This window comes from Aplidium turbinatum, chromosome 7 (genome assembly GCF_918807975.1).
Source record: "Aplidium turbinatum chromosome 7, kaAplTurb1.1, whole genome shotgun sequence".
NCBI lineage: Eukaryota > Metazoa > Chordata > Ascidiacea > Aplousobranchia > Polyclinidae > Aplidium > Aplidium turbinatum.
Genome location: NC_137478.1, coordinates 33,663,365 through 33,684,993, shown reverse-complemented (window position 1 = coordinate 33,684,993; position 21,629 = coordinate 33,663,365). Strand labels below are relative to the sequence as shown.

Genomic DNA, 21,629 nt, shown 5'->3' with positions numbered 1-21,629 from the left:
TGAAATGGCTTTGCCCGTGGTGGGGTTTTCTTTTCTAAATGCTTTTTTTCAAAAAATTTTAAAATTCTACTAAGGTGTTACGACCGTGCCACACTTAACTGATTGTCCGGATTTGCTATCATGCATCCTAACGTCCGCCTTTTATCGCTTCTACCTTTTTCTAGACCTCTGCTATGTTTGGCATATATTGTTTTTCGTTGTTATGGTCAGAAATAACAAATTGAAATGCTTATATTCAGACCCTGCTCGATCGTGGTAACACAGCTCAACCGTATTTGGATGTAGACCGCGTATGCAGCTGATTTGCATCAAGTCAAGAATCACAACGAACGACAGATGGGACATCTAAAAAAAACAAAGCACACTCCGGAAGTAAAGCAAGTTTGTTTAATTAACAAGTAGCCTACTCCCATTTTGATTCGCGTGCTCAGACGCGATGTGTGAAACGATGGCGGAATGCTCCGACCACGCCCTCTAGCGGAAATATCCGGAGAGGTGACAAACAAGGAATGAAATGAATTTAACGCATAAAAGATTAAAATTCCTCTACTCCTGTTCATGCAAACCGACCAGTTCAATACTTTGCCAACATGACTGTGGTGACGTCACCACGCACCAGTCGACTGTGATCAATACGTCAGTCGTATGACGTCATAATAACTTTTTTGTTACGACACCGCTGGTATCTCTCTTTTGGAGACGACGAAGTTCCTTTTTCTTCATCCTCTTAATCTTGGCGGGGTTAGTGACCTGAGGATGCACAAGAACTTTGTTTGGCAACATTGAAGCAACTTAAAGTAATTAATTTGTAACCAGGCATCAACTAAATCAGGGTGGTCCAAGACTACGAGCATAAAGGACCACATTAAGGTTAGAGGAAAACTTTGCAGGCCGCATAAAAAGTAATATTCAGCTGGTAAAGAGGATGTGATCCATAACGCATCAACAAAATAGCAAACCAAAACAATTGATATTTTTTTGCTTTTGGTTATTGTGTTAATCTCTGTTTTAAATTCGATGGTCGATTGACGTAAGCATCCAGGGTTTCATCAGCCATTCTGTTCAATGTATCGCTTTACAATCGCTTGATGAGAAAATTGCTTTTGCAATTGTATGTAGGCCTACTGCCGAACATTGTGCACATCTTCAGTGCAAAGTCTTTTAAATTAATCTTCTCAGGAAGGTATATTACTTGCAATCACACCAGACTTGCAATCACACCAGGTATATTACTTGCAATCATATAGTCAATTGACTATATATTTTTTCGGACATTTTGACCGAATTTACTATATATATTTTTTCGGACATTTTGCTAAAAAATCGGTCAATGACCGAAAAAAAAACTCAGGTCGAGACGCAGAGTTTGACAATCACTTGTCATACACAAATATAGCGCAACCAATCTATACATAACTGTCGTGCTGCAAAGTCGGAAACTTTCACGGATGCCTTGAAAACGCTCCACAGACCCCTGGGGGCCCACGGACCCTAGTGATAGTAATGATGATATTTGGCAGCCACAAGAACAAAATCAATTCACACAAACTTTAAATTAATGAATAATTAACCTCAACCTAGATCGTGATGAATGGAGACTGAGGATGTGCCTCGCCAGACCCCGTCCTACCATGATTCTAGGATATGAGACGTAAAACAGGAAGAAGAAGAAGAAGAACCGTTTATGTAACGCCACGTTACTGGAATATATACTTTATCTAAAACAAGACTTTTTCAGGATTTATTTTCTAAAACAATCTAAAAAAAAATTAATGGAAAATTAGAATTCAGCGCCCGAAATTCACCTAAAAACGCTCATAGGCTGTGAGGTAGAAAATTTGTATGTGATTGAGATAGTAGTTGTGTGATACAGAGGTGCAGCAATTTCGAAACGACGGAAAAAAAACTAAAACTTTTTCGGAACATCAGAAAACAAAGTCAATCCAGCTGTCTCAATCAAATTAAATTCAGCTTCACATGCAACACGAGCATTTAAAAATTGTATATAGGTTGTTGTTGTGGATCATAAATAAAATGCAGCCAATTTTAAACTAAGAAAAGATAAGTTCTTTCAGAAGTAAATTTTTTTCATTTTGAGACCAGAAGTCTTACGAAGATTACTTGATATGCAAGAAGGGTAATTACTGTACAAGTGTACATAGTGTAGCAATAAAAGTGCAGTGGAACTAAAAGCTGTGTGCAGTAAAAGCCTGTGCAAGAGAATGATCAATGACTAGAGTTGTACATGTTAACATACTCTTGAGTCAAACCGACATCCTTTCAAGGGCCGTACCACGCGGGTATGCAACTGACATAATTATTTATTTGCAACAAAGAAAAACGCCCCACCCCCCACATTGGCTAGATAAGATTGTGCTCAGTCCTTCAATCGCCCAATCGTCTTACAACCCCTAAAGCAGACATGTTTCTTTAACTAGTTTTTCACTTGAGTTTTGATGTCGCTGTCATTCAGACAATTTCACGTTTTGTAAGCAAAATTGTATGATAACGCTATTGAGAATGAAACAATTCACGAATGTAGATACTAATGATCTGCTTGAGCCTGATGTTGCGGGTTTGCTGTAGTAGTAGCGGACTGCATTAGCTATCCGAACACAGTTTCCTAATGTGCTAGGGTTAGGTTAGGGTTCTAGGGTTTGGGTTAGGGTTCTACTCAACCTTTGGAATAATAAAATATTCGTAGATGGAACAAAGTTATGGAGATTTAGAACTGGAAAAAATATGACATGAGAGGAGAGATTTTAAACAAGAAAGTGTAGCTGAAGATGAAGGACAAGATGCTGAAAACATGGAAAATGTGCAAAAAATAGAACAGATCATGCGGCATATATTGCCAAGAATGACAAGGATCGCATCATAAGATATTGAGGAAGTATAACCAGCGTTGGGTTGGAGAGAAGATGCAAATTGGATTCCACAAAATGAATTAATTTAAAGCGAAATCAACCATCATCCATGGTGGTGAGAAAACTGCTATAAAAAAAGTTGTGACCACCAAATACTTTGCGTATTAATTCACTTTCGTCTCAAGCAAGTTGCAGCGTTTGTATCCTGCCACTTCTATCCTTCTTTTGCTCTCTATTATGTTTAAAATGTATGGTTTTCAATGTAATGGTGAAAAAAACAACAAACAGATTAGAACTTGGTATGGTATCATGTCATGACGCAGCATATTAGTGGGTACGACAACCAGAAGCATCCACTGACCGGGGCACTGCCCGCTGTGGTTCAAAGACATGCATTGTCTTGAAGTATGGAACATTACAGAAGTAAATAAAACCGGAATGGCCCGTTTCGGTGAGTCCGATTCGGTGAGTCCGATCCCCCCATATAAGACAAACGTTGCGTTTTCGCAACAGACAAGTAGGTCGCGCTTTTTTCTATCTCTAGGTCGAACTGCTTGAGATTTTGAGGTCAGTCCAGTTTGATTGGTTAGTTTAGTACTGTAAGGGTCGAATGCAGAAAGGTAGCTCAAAATAAGCCTAGCTTAACGCCAAGCTCTTCTCAGGCAAGCGGAGTTTTAGTCAAGCTCGGTTTAAAACTTGAGCGCGATGCAGAAACTAATTTGCAAGGTCGCTTGGCCAAGCCACTCTTTGAGCTGCGCTTCATAATAAAACTGGTTTTAAGCCACGTTTTTGACGCAAAGTGTGACGTCACTCGACTTGCAATGGTGATTTTTGAAACCTACCCGACAAATAAAGTAATTGTCAGTTTAAAAGTTGTTCGTGTAAGTAGGGATGCTTTATTAATGACATCATAATACCTTTTGTTACATCACAATTGATTTTGAAACGCAGTTTCCAGTTGCTGGTAGCAAGTTAGTAGCCTGTTGTAAGACAAAGCATGTTGACAGCAACTAGCAAGCATGTAGTAGACAAAAATTTGTAGCCAGGGGCGGGGGGCAGGCGGGGCGGGGGGCGCTACAAATAGCCAGGGGCGGGGGGCAGGGGGTGCATGCCCCCCTGCCCTCAATTTTTGTGTGGATGGGGGGCAAGGGGGGAAATGGTGCCCTTTTAAGGTCATGTAAGCTACTGCACATTTTGCAATATAGCAATTTCTGCTATTTCCTTTCAGCCTAATTATAATCTTTTATTTTTGCCTCAACATAATATTCATGACACAAAATTCTGTATCACTGCAGGTTACATCATTATAACATAGCGTGATGCCCTTCCGTTCCATTGTTCTTTGTATACCTGACACTTGTATCATTACTCGATAATGAGCTGAAAGATGAGCATTATCGCTATATGTTGTTTTAAAACTATAAAAAAATGGGCCTTTCAGCAAAAAAAGTGCCCATTTTTCATAATCCTGCCCCCCCAGTGAAAACTCGTTCCGGCGCCCCTGCAAGTAGCAGTTGTTTTTTAACAACTTTGTAATTGAAAAATAGCAGTGAACCAAAAATATTTGGAGGTTTATCAAGGGGCTAGACAGGGACATTCCACCTGTAACTCAAATAAATCTGGTCAGAATTTTCTCTTTAACCTGGTCGTATGAAATGCTGCTAGTAAGCTTCAGCATTTCCAGAAAGGCCTACAGTGTTCTACAGACGGAGAATGCACATTTTAGCAAGCTTCAAAAAGTGCCCTGCACGATGGACTGATTACACAACTTCACCGCAATCCTTTGAAATCCAGTTTCCAAAAATGCTTAAGTCAAGATTTGCCGCTGTTAAGTCGCCTTTTTTGGCGACTTAAATTGGTGGCTCAAAACCTGGAATGAAACGAGTTTTAAGCTAGGCTTAAAGTAAGAATAGTTTCTGCAGCGCAAAACTCGGCTCAAGCCACTATCTAAGCCCAGCTTGCTTAAAACTAGTTTTGAGCTACCTTTCTGCATTCGACCCTAAGAGTCAGAAACAAGTTAGCTTATCTGTTTATTAGCCTTACTGAAGTTTTAACATAGTTCTGAATTTCGACAATTTTTTTGAATACGATGGCTGCAAGAAATAGTAGGTAAGTTGCATTTTTATATGACAAATTTACAATTTTTTTTAGTGTGTATCTTAATTTAATGTATTAGGTATTGCTTGGTTCACTTATATAAAATCTAGCTGTATTCTAAGTAGAAGTGTTTTCGTGTTCAAAATGCGTGGTTATTTTTGTTGCGTTTTCGCAACGTTTGTCATCACAGATGCGCTGAACGATGCGTTTTCGCAACGTTTGTCGTACCGTGAGCTTTCGATGTGCGACCGCTCTGCATTTTATTATGGATTGATTGCTGTTGATAATGAAATATGCTAATCTGTAAATAAAGTTTTCTTTACAAACTATAATCTGACCCAACTCAATCCATCTGCTATCTGTCTTTGAATGTTTTATAACGTATTACATTAGTTTCGTACATAATTACAGTATAACGAAAACCTCATGAAAAAATATTTAACCGCTATCCAAGTTAGAATTCATTTGTCAATTAAGAATCATATATTAATTATTAAAATTCTACAATGTGCTTCAAAGATCTGTTGAAGGTTTTCAAGTAATACCCCACAAGCCCGACTTATCTTCCATATCATAATTTGTGCTAACTGTTGGCCTTATTTAGTGATTGTTGTCGAAAGCAAATTACCAAATTACATTGTTGTTCTACTTTTCTAACTATAGTTTTCCCACACGTGTTGTTAATTATTTTTGTCTCCATTGTTAGGAAAAAGAGATTGGAAGAAGAGTTGGAAGAACTTGAAAGATTCTCTGACAAAGAAAGTTCTGAAGAAGAAAATGATGATAACATCACTGTCGTTCAAACGTCTGAAGAAATTAGAGTGTTTATTGCTCCACCGGATAATGGAAATATCACTGATGAAGATTCAGGTGACGAAGGAAATGTGCAGCTGGGAAATTTACCGGGTGATCAGCTTACGGCTGAAGCTATAGTGGCAAGGCCCCGCCCCTTCAGTCTCACAATACAGGATAAATATTCGAGGCAAGAAATGGTACTTTTCAATCCTCTCCTACATGTTGAATGTATGTGTGTACAACGCTTGGCTGTTTGCGAGTGAAGGTGGTAACAGCCAAGGCATGCTGACCTTTACCAGATCACTGGTACAAATCTGGCTTAAAAAATATAGAGTCCCTCTGCAAAAAAAACAGGAAGACAACAGTCGCTAACAAATGCGATCAATGCAGAGATGCAGTTTGATCAAATTACTCATGATATCATTCCAAGTGAACCCAAAAGCTGCCGACGATGCAGACAATGCCAGAGCCAAACAGTATACATCTGCAGGAAATGCAATGTTCCTTTACATTTGAAATGCTCTCAACATTACCACTAACTGTGAATACGTTTTTACGAGTGAGTACTGTACATGATAATGTAACCGTTTTTCCAGCAATAAATCTTACAAACTGCCAAGCTGACTTAGTGTACTAAATATTACAATATTTCAGAAAAAAACACTGCAGACAGGTCATAAACTGATATGCATACAACTAAACGGATGAAGATAATAGCTAGGAAGATCAAGAGATTAGACATACATAGCCTACATATAAGTTTTGAGTCTGTACGAATCAATTGCGACAATAGCAATAGCATGCGTGGTGACAAACGTTGCGTTTTCGCAACATCCACTGCCGGCGGGGTGACAAACGATGCGTTTTCGCAACGTTTGATTTTTGCAAATATTTCAACAAATCAAAAAAATTAAAAAAAAGTTTTTGGCAATTATCATCCCTTTACACACTATTAAAGATGATATGTGACTTTCACAAATTTTTAAGCATCTTTATTTTTCATGTCTTGTATGGGTTAACGGGGGATTTTTTCAATTTTTTTTTAAAAATGATCGGGTACCGTAGCCTAATTATCATTGCCGTTTTATGGTTCGGGGTTAGGATTAAGGGTTAGAGGTTAGGAACTCACCGAATCAGACTCACCGAATCGAACTCACCGAATCGGACTCACCGAATCGGACTCACCGAATAGTAGCAGACCCAATAAAACTAAGTGAGAAATTACTTTATATTTATTAATTTTATTTTAATCAATTCAATGTTCTGCTTTTAGTTTATATTTTACAAGATCACTGGTCAAGCATCACAATAAAGGTAAATATAAATTTCATTGATCATCAAAAGTTCTACATGTTAACTTCAATTACAAACAGAAAAATTAGTAGCTTCCTTTCACTCACCACTTGAACTATTTCCGATTTGCGTTCGTTCGCAGCCTTCTGCTGCCGCTTTGCTTCTATTCGCTTCCTCTCTGCAATTTTTTCTTCCCTGTTGAATAACAAAAGCACATTTTCTGCCTAATTACCAGTTCCTTATACTGCTAGATATTGCTTTATTACTTGAGACAGTCATGTTAAGGACACAAAATATGATGATATCAAATTGGAGTGATCTCTTCACATGTAAAAGTGGTCTTTCTATCCAGAGATCGACTTCCAATCCAAAGATGGTAGTTACAGATGAACCTTGTTGCTTTAATTCTCCATAAAATCATGAACTCTCATGAAAGCAACCACCTCTTTAAATTGTGCTCCTTCATCAAAGCTTAAGAAGATCTAATTACGTCACAATAGTCTTCACTATGTGGAAACCCGCTTCAACAACACCACAAGTTGATCACAATTCACATTGAAGGACAGCTTGAGGTGGATTAATGCATTTTTAAAAGAAAATATCAAGAAAAGTAAAATTATAGAAGTCAATTACTTTCTTGTTTCAATGATTCTAGTCTGATATTCTTTAACCGATTTTGTCTCTGCTCTTTGAGATATCTTCTTTTTCCAAGATGTGTTATATGCAGGACCTTTCTTAATCGCTGAAAATCTGAAATGAAACATTTTGTTTACATAATAATGAAAAACAATGTTGCTTTATGTGTTGGTGCACAAAGTCGGGCACTTAACAAACTTAGATAACGGGGCGCAATGTGTGTGGGTTTCCTTTCCAATGAGGACTGATCGTGTTAGTAGACTAATAGTCATAGGCGCGGGGTTTTGAAAATTGCCGGGGGGGCAAACTTTCTAGCCGATTGATTGCTTACGTTCAAAATGCTGATGTTTGTTTGTCAGCATTGATGTTTGTTTGCGTCTATCTGCCATTGTATATCGCGAAGCTTTATAATGTAGGCTCAGGCCTCGAAATTCACGGCCGCCGTCACAGCATGTGATGTCCACAGGAAGTACCATTTAGATCGGTCATATTTGTCCGCTGAGAAATAACACAGGAACTAGCGATACAAATCGTCATTGCACAGCCACAGCACGAACAATTGTTGCAACTTGTAATAATATATTTTCCAGCGCATTCTAGCGCGCATCTAGAAAATGTGAATACTGTATCCCTTAGCTTCCCTTCAAGGAGGAAATCTTTCGGTGAATTCTTCGTTATTAGGCTATTACAGCAAGATGCAACAAAATTTGTTAAGTTTTGGTATTACAGTAAGAAAGAAAAGACCCAAGGAAAATTCACTTTCGCTCACATGACACGTAAAAATAAACTTAAAAAGAAAAAAAACCTGTGAAACTTTGCACAGCAGAAAATAGTAGCGTTGGTGTAGAAATTTTCCGACTCCTGCCCAGAGTATTGTGACGCAATAAGCCACACGACCTCGTTCGGGGGGAAGTTAATCAGTTATGTGACGTATTGACCAGCCACACGGCGCTTTGACTCTTCAAGCGCAAGTCGTTGGTCTGATGAAAACCTTTCAGAGTGACTTGACTGATTTTTTAAAAAGCCTTCTAAACCGCAGCCATATATAGTTCTCAAATGGCGAAGAATTATTATCAAGATAAAGTGATTAAGCATGCAGATCGACGGCTAAAACTGGTGTGTCCGCCGAGATAGCTGCTCACGTTTGTCCGCTGTCTACAAAAACGAATTTCGAGGCCTGTAGGCTACTTCGAATTATATGCTAGTCACTTTGAACTTTAGCTGTTAATACGCGTAGATACTAAACTGAGCAAACTGGACCTCGTTATTGACACTCCCAAGAAAAAACAAAGCGGAAGAAATCAAGAAAAAAGTTTTTCAATCATTGTTACTATGCTTCAACGGCACCATGCTGGCGTTTATCAGCTACCGTACTTCTGTTTCTTTTGTTATCTTAGGAGCAGCGCTCTTGTTGCAACAAGTATATAGATCTTTTCATTGTGATCAATCCGCAATGAAGGTCAAACTAACACAAATTCGAACTTACAAACATTTGTTTTAGGATTTTCTTTAAATAATTTGCGGGGGGGCAGCCACCCCGAGCTAAATTCACGGGGAGCACCGCCACTCCGCCCCCCCGGAGTCGGCGCCTATGCTAATAGTAATTGCCATAAACCTAGTATGGTAACTAAAAAGTAAATACATGCAAACTGCTTATTTAGTAAACTATAAACAAGAAGCATTTACACAGCTTGGATTTCAACCAATATTTTTAAAGACAACTCCACCACACTACGCCAAGTTAAGTTTGAGATCAACCAATAAATTTGTACATTCTTGAGGTACGGTACTATACAGCAAGTACCGTTTGTTTTGGGTTGCTTTCCATCTGCGTCCAGACTTCGGAATTCCTCTTGGAACAGCCAATATATCATTAGTTTTCATGGTTCCAATTGCAGTAGCTAAAAACTATCTTTAAAACCTAACTCATAAAAAATTAACAGAAGCAGTTAATTTATACAAATGTAGACTATTATATTGTTGCAAAAAAAATGTTAAACTCTTTCATGACTTTTCTTAAGCTTTCTTATTATTACACAGGCCAACAAAAGTTTTGGGACAAAAGGTGAGAGTCATCTCATTCTCAGAGTATTTCAAGGCTCCTGATTCTGAAAATGCACTTAGTTTTTTTAAAACTGGCTCTAGTTTTTGACAACCAAAGTATTTTTGAAATGTTTACTCAAAAGCTTTTATATAATTAGCAAATCACTCATTTTGAGCCCTGTTTATCATTATGTCATAATTGCACTTTCCTAGTTCAATTGGTTGCTACTGTAGAAAAGTTCAAAACACAAGCAAGGGTCGAAATTAACTGTGATTTAAAAAAGGGGGACATGTTTATATCTACATTGTGAATCTACATTATAAACAACCTGTTTAAGGCTAAAACAGGTCGTTAGTATTTATCATACATTGTGAAATACAGTGGAAGCAATAAACACAATATATCCCAGTTGACAGATATTGCTGTTGTGGCATTTTTTCAACAAGAAAACTGTGAATGGTACCATTGAAATACAACATGACAAGAGCATCAGAATTGAATAGAGCATCAATGTAACAATTTTTTGAAGACTGAAATCTACATGAAAATTGTAAAGAGGTATGATATGTGAAGTACTGCATCAAAGGTCAAGATATTTTGTTCAATTTGAATAGTGCAAGCTTTAGCATAGCGAAGTAAGCCATGCAACATAGGAAAGGCATTAATCTACACGTAACTGGCAACACGTAAATGGTTGATGGAGACACAAGAGAAATTACACCAATGTTGATTGCGCCTGAAATAACTAGTTCGTGATAAAAATTGAGCACTTTAAAAAGTTAGCCCTAAACTTGATTCCAATACGTACCATAAAGATGTCTTGTTTGTCTGCTTAGGCCAGGGGTCACCAAACTACGGCCCGTGGGCCGAACTGATTTCATTCGGCCCGCCACGTGCTGCGTTGGGTCTGCTACTATTCGGCGAGTCCAATTCGGCGAGTCCGATTCGACTAGTCCGATTCGGCGAGTTCCCTATTCGGCGAGAGCCCTTTTCGGCGAGTGCCCTATTCGGCGAGTTTTTGAAATTTTTGAAAGGAAATTATCGGGTACGTAGCCTAATTATAATTGCCGTTTTTGCATCGTTTTAACGTCGCTAAACGTTGAAATCGTGCAGAAAGGAATAAAAAGAAAATGTTTGAACTATTAAATTAAAATTCGTCATGTCAGTTCAGTTGTTTTTATTTCTGACCATCATATGAAAAACAATACACGTCAACATAGCAAAGGTAGAAGCGACAAAACGCGAACGTTAAAACGTGCTTGAATTCGTCATGTCAGTTCAGTTGTTTTTCTTTCTGATCATGATATCAAAAACAATACACGTCAACATAGCAAAGGTGTAGAAAAAGGTAAAAGCGACAAAACACGAACGTTAAAACGTGCTTGTGACCGAAGTAAGTTATTCAGTTGAAAGAAATTTGGCACGGTCGCAACACTTTCAGAAAAAATTAAGATATGAAGGAAAAATAAAACAAAGAAAATGTTACAAAAAAAAAAAAATAGATCATGTTTATGTCTATAACTAAGTTAGTACTTTTGAATAGTTAAAATGATTAGTTTGGACGATTGGACCAACAAATGTGTGGCCTACAGCTTGGATTGAAAGGAAATTATCGGGTACCGTAGCCTAGTTATCCCAACCAGCAAAAAATTGTTCCAAGAACACAGTTCATTTTTACATTGTAGTAACAGAATGAAAAGGCTAAACAAATGTGTGGCCTATCGTGTTAACGTCGCTAAACGTTGAAATCGTGTAGAAAAGGGAGCTTTTGCTGACTAGGATACTTTGAAACTGAGAAACATTCACAGAAGCCCTACGATTTGTTCCAAGAACCCATTTAGCATAACATTTCATTTGTACATTGAATCAACGTCTGAATACATTATCTTAAAAATGCAACGTATCGTAGGGCTTCTGTGAATGTTTCTCAGTTTCAAAGTATCCTAGTCAGCAAAAGCACCCTTTTCTACACGATTTCAACGTTTAGCGACGTTAAAACGATAGGCCACACATTTGGTTAGCCTTTTCATTCTGTTACTACAATGTAAAAATGAACTGTTAGGCTAACTGGGTTCTTGGAACAAATTTTTGCTGGTCGGGATAACTAGGCTACGGTAGCCTACCCGATAATTTCCTTTCAATCTAAGCTGTAGGAGTGTAGGTCACACATTTGTTGATCCAAACTAATCATTTTACCCATAGGCGCCTAAGCCGTGGGGGCCAGGCCCCCACGCACATTTCCGCGTGGGAGCAACTTTTTATGCTGCATTGATACATAAAACAATAGATGAACTAGCGATCGGCAGCAGGAAAACATTTTCAAATGCAAACCGCAACAGCTTCGCAGTACATAATCACTAGAACGAGTAGCGATGCTACAATCCCACTCCAGACAAAAAAAATCTGTCATTTTTACGTTGATTTAACGTCTGCAGACGTTGAATCAATGTAAAAATGACTAATTTTGCTGTCTGTGACATAGCAAAAATCTACCATTTTGCGTCGATTCAATGTCATCAGATGTTGAATGCACCCAAAAACAACATAATTTGCTACGTTGACGCAGCGTGCGTTTAACTTAATGCGCTTGCAAACAGCCTCGCTGTCGCTTTGAAAAGTTGAAACCTCTGCAGAGAATTGTCGCGGCAGTGAATCGGTTGCTGTGAAAATGAACTTGAAGTCTCGGCCCGAGGTTACCACTAACCAACATAACAAGGGCTGGTACAAACCGCATTGCGCACAGTCGCACAAGCGGCATAATCAACACAACAACGGACTAGCGCAAACTGCATGGCGCACACACGTCCGTTGCCATAGAAACCCGATCAAAGGCGGGGAATATGCGCATCTTTTGTTTCATTTGCAACACGGAAACGGGCGTATCGCAGCGAATTGGAACTTGAAAGCTGGTCAGCCATAAGTTGCGATATTGTAGTGAAAAGGGAGCAATGTCAAGTCAAAAACTTAATCAAACGTCTCTCTGTAACTATTTTTCAAGGGCTGTTTACGGATGTCAGCAACTTTTAAATTTATTAAAGGTGACGTGCTGTTGAATTGCTGTAAACATGAATGATTTTGCTTTCAACAGGTATATTTTCAAGCATATGATCAAGTTAGTATTTTCATTCCATTTACAGTATACTTTTTCGTCTCTTGTTTCATGCTAATAAATCTAGTTTGTTGCTAAACTTTATGTTGCGCTTAGCTTAAAGAGTCGCAGTCCATCAACCGCTAGCCAACGCAGACGCATAGCATGTGTTTTGGTCGAGCTTTGTTTATAATAATTAACGGTAGGTCGAACGTAGCGATAACTCCGAGTGTGGCAATAAAAGCAATCCTAGTGTGGCGACATAATTACGTCATCCATCTGCGTGACATTTCGCTGAATTTACGTTGCTGCTGATGAAACACGCTTTCGCCCCCACGGCCAAAAAAATAGTTAGGCGCCTATGATTTTAACTATTCAAAAGTACTAACTTATAGACATATATAAACATTATTTTTTTTGTAACATTTTCTATGTTTTATTTTTCCTTCATATCTTAAATTTTTCTGAAGGTGATGCAACCTTGCCAAATTTCTTTCAACTCAATAACTTACTTCGGTCACAAGCACGTTTTAACGTTCGCGTTTTGTCGCTTTTACCTTTTTCTACACCTTTGCTATGTTGACGTGAATTGTTTTTGATATCATGATCAGAAAGATAAACAACTGAACTGACATGACGAATTCAAGCACGTTTTAACGTTCGCGTTTTGTCGCTTCTACCTTTGCTATGTTGACGTGTATTGTTTTTGATATGATGGTCAAAAATAAAAATAACTGAACTGACATGACGAATTCAAGCACGTTTTAACGTTCGCGTTTTGTCGCTTCTACCTTTGCTATGTTGACGTGTATTGTTTGTCATATGATGGTCAAAAATAAAAATAACTGAACTGATATGACGAATTTTAATTTAATAGTTCAAACATTTTATTTTTATTCCTTTCTGCACGATTTCAACGTTTAGCGACGTTAAAACGATGTAAAAACGGCAATTGCAATTAGGCTACGATACCCGATAATTTCCTTTTAAAAATTTCAAAAACTCGCCGAATAGGGCACTCGCCGAAAAAGGCTCTCGCCGAATAGGGAACTCGCCGAATCGGACTAGTCGAATCGGACTCGCCGAATCGGACTCGCCGAAACGGGCCATTCCGGGAAATAACAGCTGCACTACAACTGTTCAGGAAAAAAGTTACCAAACTTTTTGTAAAGGACTGACGTTGCTGTTGAGCTACACGCAACTTGCTTGTCCTGCTAAGTGCTAAATAATGATTTTTCCATATTGTTTCTTATGACATCACAAACTTTGTTGTTCAAAACACCAATGTTTGATCAGTGCGACATCTCTGTTTAGGCAAATCATACCAGCCAGGCTAGACATCATAAGCAGAAGGATTTGGACAATTTAAGTCAATGGAGATTCTAAATAGTTGTATATCTTTTCACAATTTGCATCCGGCCCGCAGCTGTAATCTTGCAGTAATCCGCCCCTCAGAGAAAAAAGTTTGGTGACCCCTGGCTTAGGCTATGTCATATTTTAATGTCGAGTTGATATGAACATGCCAGTATTTAATATGATCTTTGAAAGCAACAATTTGATTTGGAATCATGGACTTTTGGTGGAGATGGTAACTTAAAATTGCAAGGAGAGAATAGCATTCCAGCAAAGTTTGTAGCATTAAATTAAACAATAAACACCAGACCTTAGACCAGTGGTTCCCAACCTGGGGGTGGCAGAGCATTTTGTAGGGGGTCGCAAAGCTGTTGCTCAACAACAAAAGTGAATGTAAGTAGGACGAGGCACCGGTCCGCTAGCCATTTCATTCGGATTGCTTGTAGCACAACATTATTGCATCAGTAGGCGTCCACTGTGATGTAATAAGCGTGACTGTAAGTCCTACAGTCACGTTTATTACATCACAGTGGACGCATACTGTGTAGGACTATTCGCTGTAAAAGTGTAAATTGAAACTCTATTATCAAGTATCCTTGTATATTAGACAACAGAAATCAGTCAATACTCGAGATTGCTAAAAAATAGTTAAAGGGAGCATCGTTCCGTGGAAAACAAACGAAAATACGTTGAAGAGTGCATTAACCTTGGCTTTACTTCTATATTGACCAATGGTGTTGAGAAGCCACAGTGTGTTCTCTGCAACGTTGTTCTTAGCGCAGAATCATTGAAACCATCAAAATTGAAACGCCATTTAGAAACCAAACACCCTCAACATGCTAAAAAGGATGCAGCATTCTTTAAACGCCATGAAGCTGGTCTCAAGCGGCAACGGCTTGACGCTACTGGAAACTTTTATCAGGCAAATGTGGCTGTAATTCAGGCGTCCTATGAAGTCGTACTGGAAATTGCCAAAGAAAAGAAACCTCACACTATTGGGGTAACGCTTGTGAAGCCATGCTTGTTAAAAACGGTAAAGCTGGTTCTCGGGGATGCAAGTGCGGCCAAAGTTAAACAGTTTTAGTGCTGCCTTTTGTTGTATTAATTGTTAATAGTATACTTGCATTTAGGAAAGAATATAAGTGGGGGTCGCGGTATCTACGAAATTTTTTAAAGGGGGTTGCCAAGACAAAAAGGTTGGGAACCACTGCCTTAGACCTTACACCTAGACCTTGAAGAGTTTACTTGCGGAATACCACAAGGTTCGGTGCTAGGCCCACTTCTTTTTCTTCTGTATATTAACGACTTGCCCTGCAGTACTAAAATGTACTGCAGTACCGTACACTGGAAGATAGTCTCGACTTGCTAATGCTACCACTAACATTGAAATTGATGTAGAAACGATAGAAACAGACCAGATTGGAAAGTTTGAACATTGCGCGGGGGAGAAGAGTTTCAGCTGCTGCGTTTGCGCGGCTGTCAACATCAAAGGCTGGAAATTGCGCGGTTGTCAATATCAAACGCTGGAAATTGCGCGTTTGAAAATATTCACAAAAACGTAAGGAAAACGCTTACTGAAACCTTAACTTTGCAATTGCAATGCTGTCCTGCCTCGCTGAGCTTCTTTTGGAAATAGCATAACAGCTCAATAACTGCGCTAATCTTGACCACAGTATCTATGATCCCACGATAGACATTTTAACATAATCCACTGGTCGACGCAATCATGCGTGACATATGACATCACTGATGTTGGTAGCGCTATCATGCGTGACATGACTGATTTGTGCGGAGGCTACTGTGACAACTTGTTGTGTAGGTGCATTTTTTGGTTTTCTCATAGGTTACTACGACATTTTTTGATATTTGAATAAGGCTAAAAAAGCTAAAAGTTCGGAAAAGCATTCAATTCAAACCTTAAATCAATAAAAATAACCAGCCTTAATCAACTTCGCCTACCGTAATGCCTTTTAGTCAAATATATTTCGTAATTCTGTTCTTGATCTGGTAAACACGAGTGTTGTAGGAGCACGTCACTACTTCGCACTCCTTGATGTCACAAAGGCGATGGATAGAAACGAAACAAAGGCTATCACAAGCAAACAAAAGGCCAGGCTTAAAAAACTGTGTGAAGAGATGCCAAGCCAGCTTAGGCTACTAAAATATATCTTTTAAGTTTGGTTTGGAAAACAAGTTGCCTGAAAATTTTTACTTTCCACAAAATTTTTTTCTTCGGGATTGTGTTATTTTTTTGGAAGGTGCTTCGCGGTCCTAGAAAATTGTCTCGCGGACCCCAAAAGGACCGCGGACCCCAGTTTGAGAACCACTGGATAACGTAAGCTGTGACTTGATTTAACGTGCCATCGGAGCAAGGCATGGGATAGGAGGCATATTTTGGGATGGAAGATCCAAGGATGGAATGGAAGATTTGGATGATGGGATGGAAGAAGGTCTTCCATCCTCATTCCATCATTTATTTTTAATCTAGGCTACGTATCATGGCACAAAACAATTTTTAACTTAAATGCGTAAAATTTTGATATGATGGTCAGAAATAACAACAACTGAACTGAACTTTCTATCCAAAACTAAATTTTGTTTCTTGAAAACAATGAAATTTTTCCTGTTTTTTTTTAACAACGCGACCGACGACCAGGGCCTCCAAGAGCCCTGCCGGGCCCCGGTGCAGATGTTGCTGCCGGGCCCCCCAGCGCGACATGTCGCGTGATATCTCACAAATCACAAGCAAAATTTGCGGTGCGTGTTAATCCACAAGGCCAATGCATACATGGTGTTCCGCACAGTGTTTTTATTTTAAAACCAGATCTATTTAAATAATAATACAAAGAATACATTAGGTTAGCCTAAAGTATTAACACTCCACTATTTCACAAAGAATGCAGTATTGTAGTGGTGTTTATGACTTTAAATTCACAGATACACACTAGTTATACACAAAGATAAAAGGCTGTGGCTATAGTTACACTATGTAGTGTAAATATAACCTCAATAGCGTTGCCAGATAAGGAATTCTGCTCTAATTTGAGGAAAAGTTTATAGCTGTTGAAAACAAAAACTTGTATTTTGGAATTTTTTTTTAGTCATTTGCAAAGATCAAAACCCTAACCTTATTCCTAACTCTAACCCTTACCCCTTCCTAACTTTAATCCTAACTCTGGCAACACCTGATTGTAACAATGGCAAAAAGTGGGTAAAAATAGCCACTTTGAAGATAAAAATGGCAACACTATCCGGCATGGCTGACATACATATGTGTGCAACTGTGCATACTGCATACAGCTTTACATTAACATACCCTACAATATCATTTCTGACCTTAAAATCAGCAGACACTAGGAGACTAAACTTGGATGAATGCATTGCTATTGTTCATGACATTAAGAAAAACCAACTTTATTTCAGGATCAATAGGCAGCTTCTTATTTTTACTCCTTTAGTTTTCTTTGCTTGTTTGAGTGAAACTGCATTCACGCACGATTGAGGGTCACTTTCTCTTCATTTCTACAGCAAGTGGTCAGTAGAAACCAAAGTTGAATATATTTATATTTTCAAGTCCTATCAATGTAAATGCACCTACCTACATCTATCACTATACTATGTATCGATACCTTTACAAATACCCTGCATAACGACAGAATGGCTGTTTTGAGCCAATATTTACACTGTTCCTGAAATTCAAGAGTAAGATTGGATTGGCCTGGCTGGAGAAGACTGCTAAAAAATAAATAGTGAAAACAAACGAAAACGAAAACTTCAACAAAACAAATATTTGTTTATATACTAAGCATATTTTTGAAAATCAACACCTTTCTGCAGTGCTGAAAAAGGAAGTTGCATTGCAATTAGGACACTTCTGATTCTGTCTGTAGTTGAAAGAAACTGTACTTCAACAGAAGTAAAGATCTATGATTTTTACTCAGAAAATCACACTTTCACTAATCTTTTAACTTTTTTTCGAATTTTGTCAGACTGTTATGACATTTGGCCCTGCTACAAGGACAAAATTATTTTCCAGCACTGCTTCCACGAAACTTGCTTGCATTCCAATACAGCAAAATCATTCAACAAGTCCTAAAAACTCAAAAATACTGTAACTGTCTCAGGCTATATTAGAGAAGTTCCATGATTTCAGTACATGTAATTAGTAATTACTAATTAGTATCATATCCAAAACAAAAAACACTTGAGCATTTTTGTACTGAAAAAGTGACAATAACGACTTCTTGCTAAGCAATTCTAACAATATTTCAATACTTTTTACTATTTTCTGAACTCTTAAAATATCACACTAAACAAGATTATACCTATACAACTAAAATTGTACCAGTTCAACATGATTACACATAACTGTCACTGCTTGCTTACAAGTGTCATAAATTGACAAGATGTCAGAAAAATGCATGAAATACCTTCTGTGTAATGACTGTAACCTAACCTGATCAATCAATTGTTTATTAAAACATACCGTACACACCCAAATATTCACATTAAAACACCCAGGCTAACACTGAAATTAAAACATTGAAATAAACTGAAATATTCATTCACACTGCAATATGTGTTTTCTGTAGTTTTTTAAAAAAGAATGCCCATGGTGGGCCCAATTGAAATACGAAACTAACATAAAAAATAATATTTCATGCAAAATCGACCTTAGCACGCAAATTTAAACATTTTGTCAGGCCCCCCTGAAAGTAAAAAATTGAAAATTCTGTAGTCATAAAAAAGAGCATAGGCTACCCATGAGGGGGATCAATCAAAATACGAAACTAATATAATGTAGGCCTATATACAGTAAAAACAATATATTATCGACCTGAGCACGCAAAATTTAACATTTTGTCGGGCCCCTTGAACTAAAAAAATTGAACATTCTGTAGTTTTGAAAATGGGCATACCCATGAGGGGGCCCAAAGTCCAATCGAAATATGAAACTACCGGTAATATAAAAAACAAAGATTATGCAAAATCGACCTAAGCATGCAAATTTAAACATTTTGTCGAGCCCTTTAAACTAAAAAAATTGAAAATTTCGTAGATTTGAAAAAGGGCATACCCATGAGGGGCCCAATTGAAATATGAAACTACCGGTAATATAAAAAACAATATTTTATGCAAAATTGACCTGAGCACGCAAATTTAAACATTTTGTCGGGCCCTCTGAACTAAGAAAATTGAAAATTCTGTAGTTTTGAAAATGGGCATACCCATGAGGGGGGCCCAATTAAAATATGAAACTACAACCGGTAATATAAAAAACAATAATTTATGCAAAATTGACCTGAGCACGCAAATTTAAACATTTTGTCGGGCCCTGTGAATTCAAAAAAATTGAAAATTCTGTAGTTTTGAAAAAGGACATACCCATGAGGGGCCCAAACGAAGCACAAAACTAATATAAAAAAAACATTATTTTATGCAAAATCGACCTGAGCATGCAAATTTAAACATTTTATCGGGCCCCATGAACTAAAAAAATTGAAAATTTTGTAGTTTTGAAAAAGGACATATGCTACCCATGAGGGGGGCCCAATCGAAATACAAAACTAACATAAAAAACAATCTTTTATGCAAAATCAACCTGAGCATGCAAATTTAAACATTTTGTCGGGCCCCATGAACTAAAAAAATTGAAAATTTTGTAGTTTTGAAAAAGGACATATGCTACCCATGAGGGGGGCCCAATCGAAATACGAAACTAACATAAAAAACAATATATTATGCAAAATCAACCTGAGCCTGCAAATTTTAACATTTTGTCGGGCCCCCTGAACTCAAAACATTAAGAATTCTGTAGTTTTAAAAAAGGGCATACCCATGAGGGGCCCAATCAACATACGGAACTAATATAAAAACAATATTTTATGCAAAATCGTTCAAATCAACTTTAACGCGTGAATTTAGACATTTTGTCGGGCCCCCTTGAACTCACCGGGCCCCGGTGCAATGCACCGGTTGTCCCCCCCTCTTGTGGGCCCTGCCGACGACCGTTAGGCGTTGCAGTAGAAAACATTATTTCGCACGTAATTTCATTGCGGTTCGGTAATTTAAATGTGCTGCAGTGCTCTTGCATGACTCGACCAGTGCGCAAGACATGGGGCTACATAAAAATATTAAGAATGGCGTGCACAGTAACTTACAGTTTTTTTTAAATATTGAGCAGTGTGTAAGAGCATAGCTAGGGGGCCCGCTTCCCAATCCAACAACTTTATGAGCGATATATTGCAACTTTTGTACATTTCGGACAAATTTTTCAATAAATTGCGGCTAATTGAATTCACTTTAACAATAATTTAGCTGATTACGAAGTAAAACCAATATTATTTAACATTATGCCAATTTTGAGGAAAAATTTTGACATTGTTGGTTCAAAAATGACTACCAAAAGGGCTATTTTTGGTCAAAAATAGTCAAAATGTTCGGGGGAGACAAATTTTGCTTGACATCTGTACTTCAAACTTTGCCCCCCCCCCAATCGAAAATCCTGGCTACGCCAATGGCAGTGTTGCAGCAAAGGGTTACTATAATAAAACAGGTAGGGGAAAACCTCCTACAGTGCCCAGGTTCCTTCAGTGCCCATATTCAAATTTTACCCACAATGCATCATCAATTGCGCGCCCGAATTCATTTTGAGATGTCCACATGCCCAATGATTTCTCGCATGTAACGTGAAGATGCAATGTAAAGTACTTGGCAAGTGATAACAGAAATCCTTTTTTTAGGAAAATAGAAACTTTTTTGTGACTTCATTGCTAATGTTACAGTATTGTCTGTTACACTGTGGATATAGTTAATTAATGTAGGCAATTAAGCTTTGATACTGCTTAATGCTTGTAATAATGTAGTTTATAAATATTGCAGAACATTTTGTCCAAAATGGCGACGGCCCCAACAGTGCCCATCAGTGACGGAGCCTACAGTGCCCAAGGGGTGGGCACTGTTGGACAGGGCCGGATTAAGGGTTTATGGGGCCCTGGGCTGAGCTGAAAGTGGGGGCCCTTATCAAGTGACATTTTTTACTAAAAATTAATGGTGGAGTGGGGCTACGACACGGGCCCAGTTGCATGTATCTGTGGTACCGAGTCCCAAAGAGCGGACCAGTGGCGTAGCCAGAAAAAATTGTTTGGGGGCCATATATTTGATGAATTGAAGAGAACAACAAAGTGTTTGATTTAAGCCATCGCCACTTGATGTGCAGTGGCGTATCCTGGTGGGTTGAAGCAATAAAAGTGGTAGAGGGGATAGAGTGTGCCGAAGGCACGCGTATTCTAGGGGGGTCCGGGGGCATGCTCCCCCGGAAAATTTTTGAAAAATTACACTCAAATAATGGCATATATAGCGCTTTCTGAAAACACTTTTAGGGTAATATTTGTATGAAATTTATTAGCAGATAAACAGCTATTAACTTATTAAAGATAGCTCTTACACACAAACG

At 38.2% G+C, this 21,629-nt stretch overlaps 1 protein-coding gene across 1 annotated transcript; it reads right to left on the bottom strand.

Moving 5' to 3' along the window:
* Positions 1 to 373: 373 nt before the first annotated feature.
* LOC145774808 (coiled-coil domain-containing protein 86-like) lies at positions 374 to 9,649 on the bottom strand. The gene is made up of 4 exons (XM_082586121.1): positions 9,493 to 9,649; positions 7,686 to 7,802; positions 7,160 to 7,247; positions 374 to 750 (listed from the first exon to the last, which is right to left on the bottom strand). The coding sequence occupies exons 1-4, from the start codon at positions 9,570 to 9,572 to the stop codon at positions 652 to 654; spliced, it is 384 nt and encodes a 127-aa protein (XP_082442247.1). The 5' UTR covers positions 9,573 to 9,649; the 3' UTR covers positions 374 to 651.
* Positions 9,650 to 21,629: the final 11,980 nt, after the last annotated feature.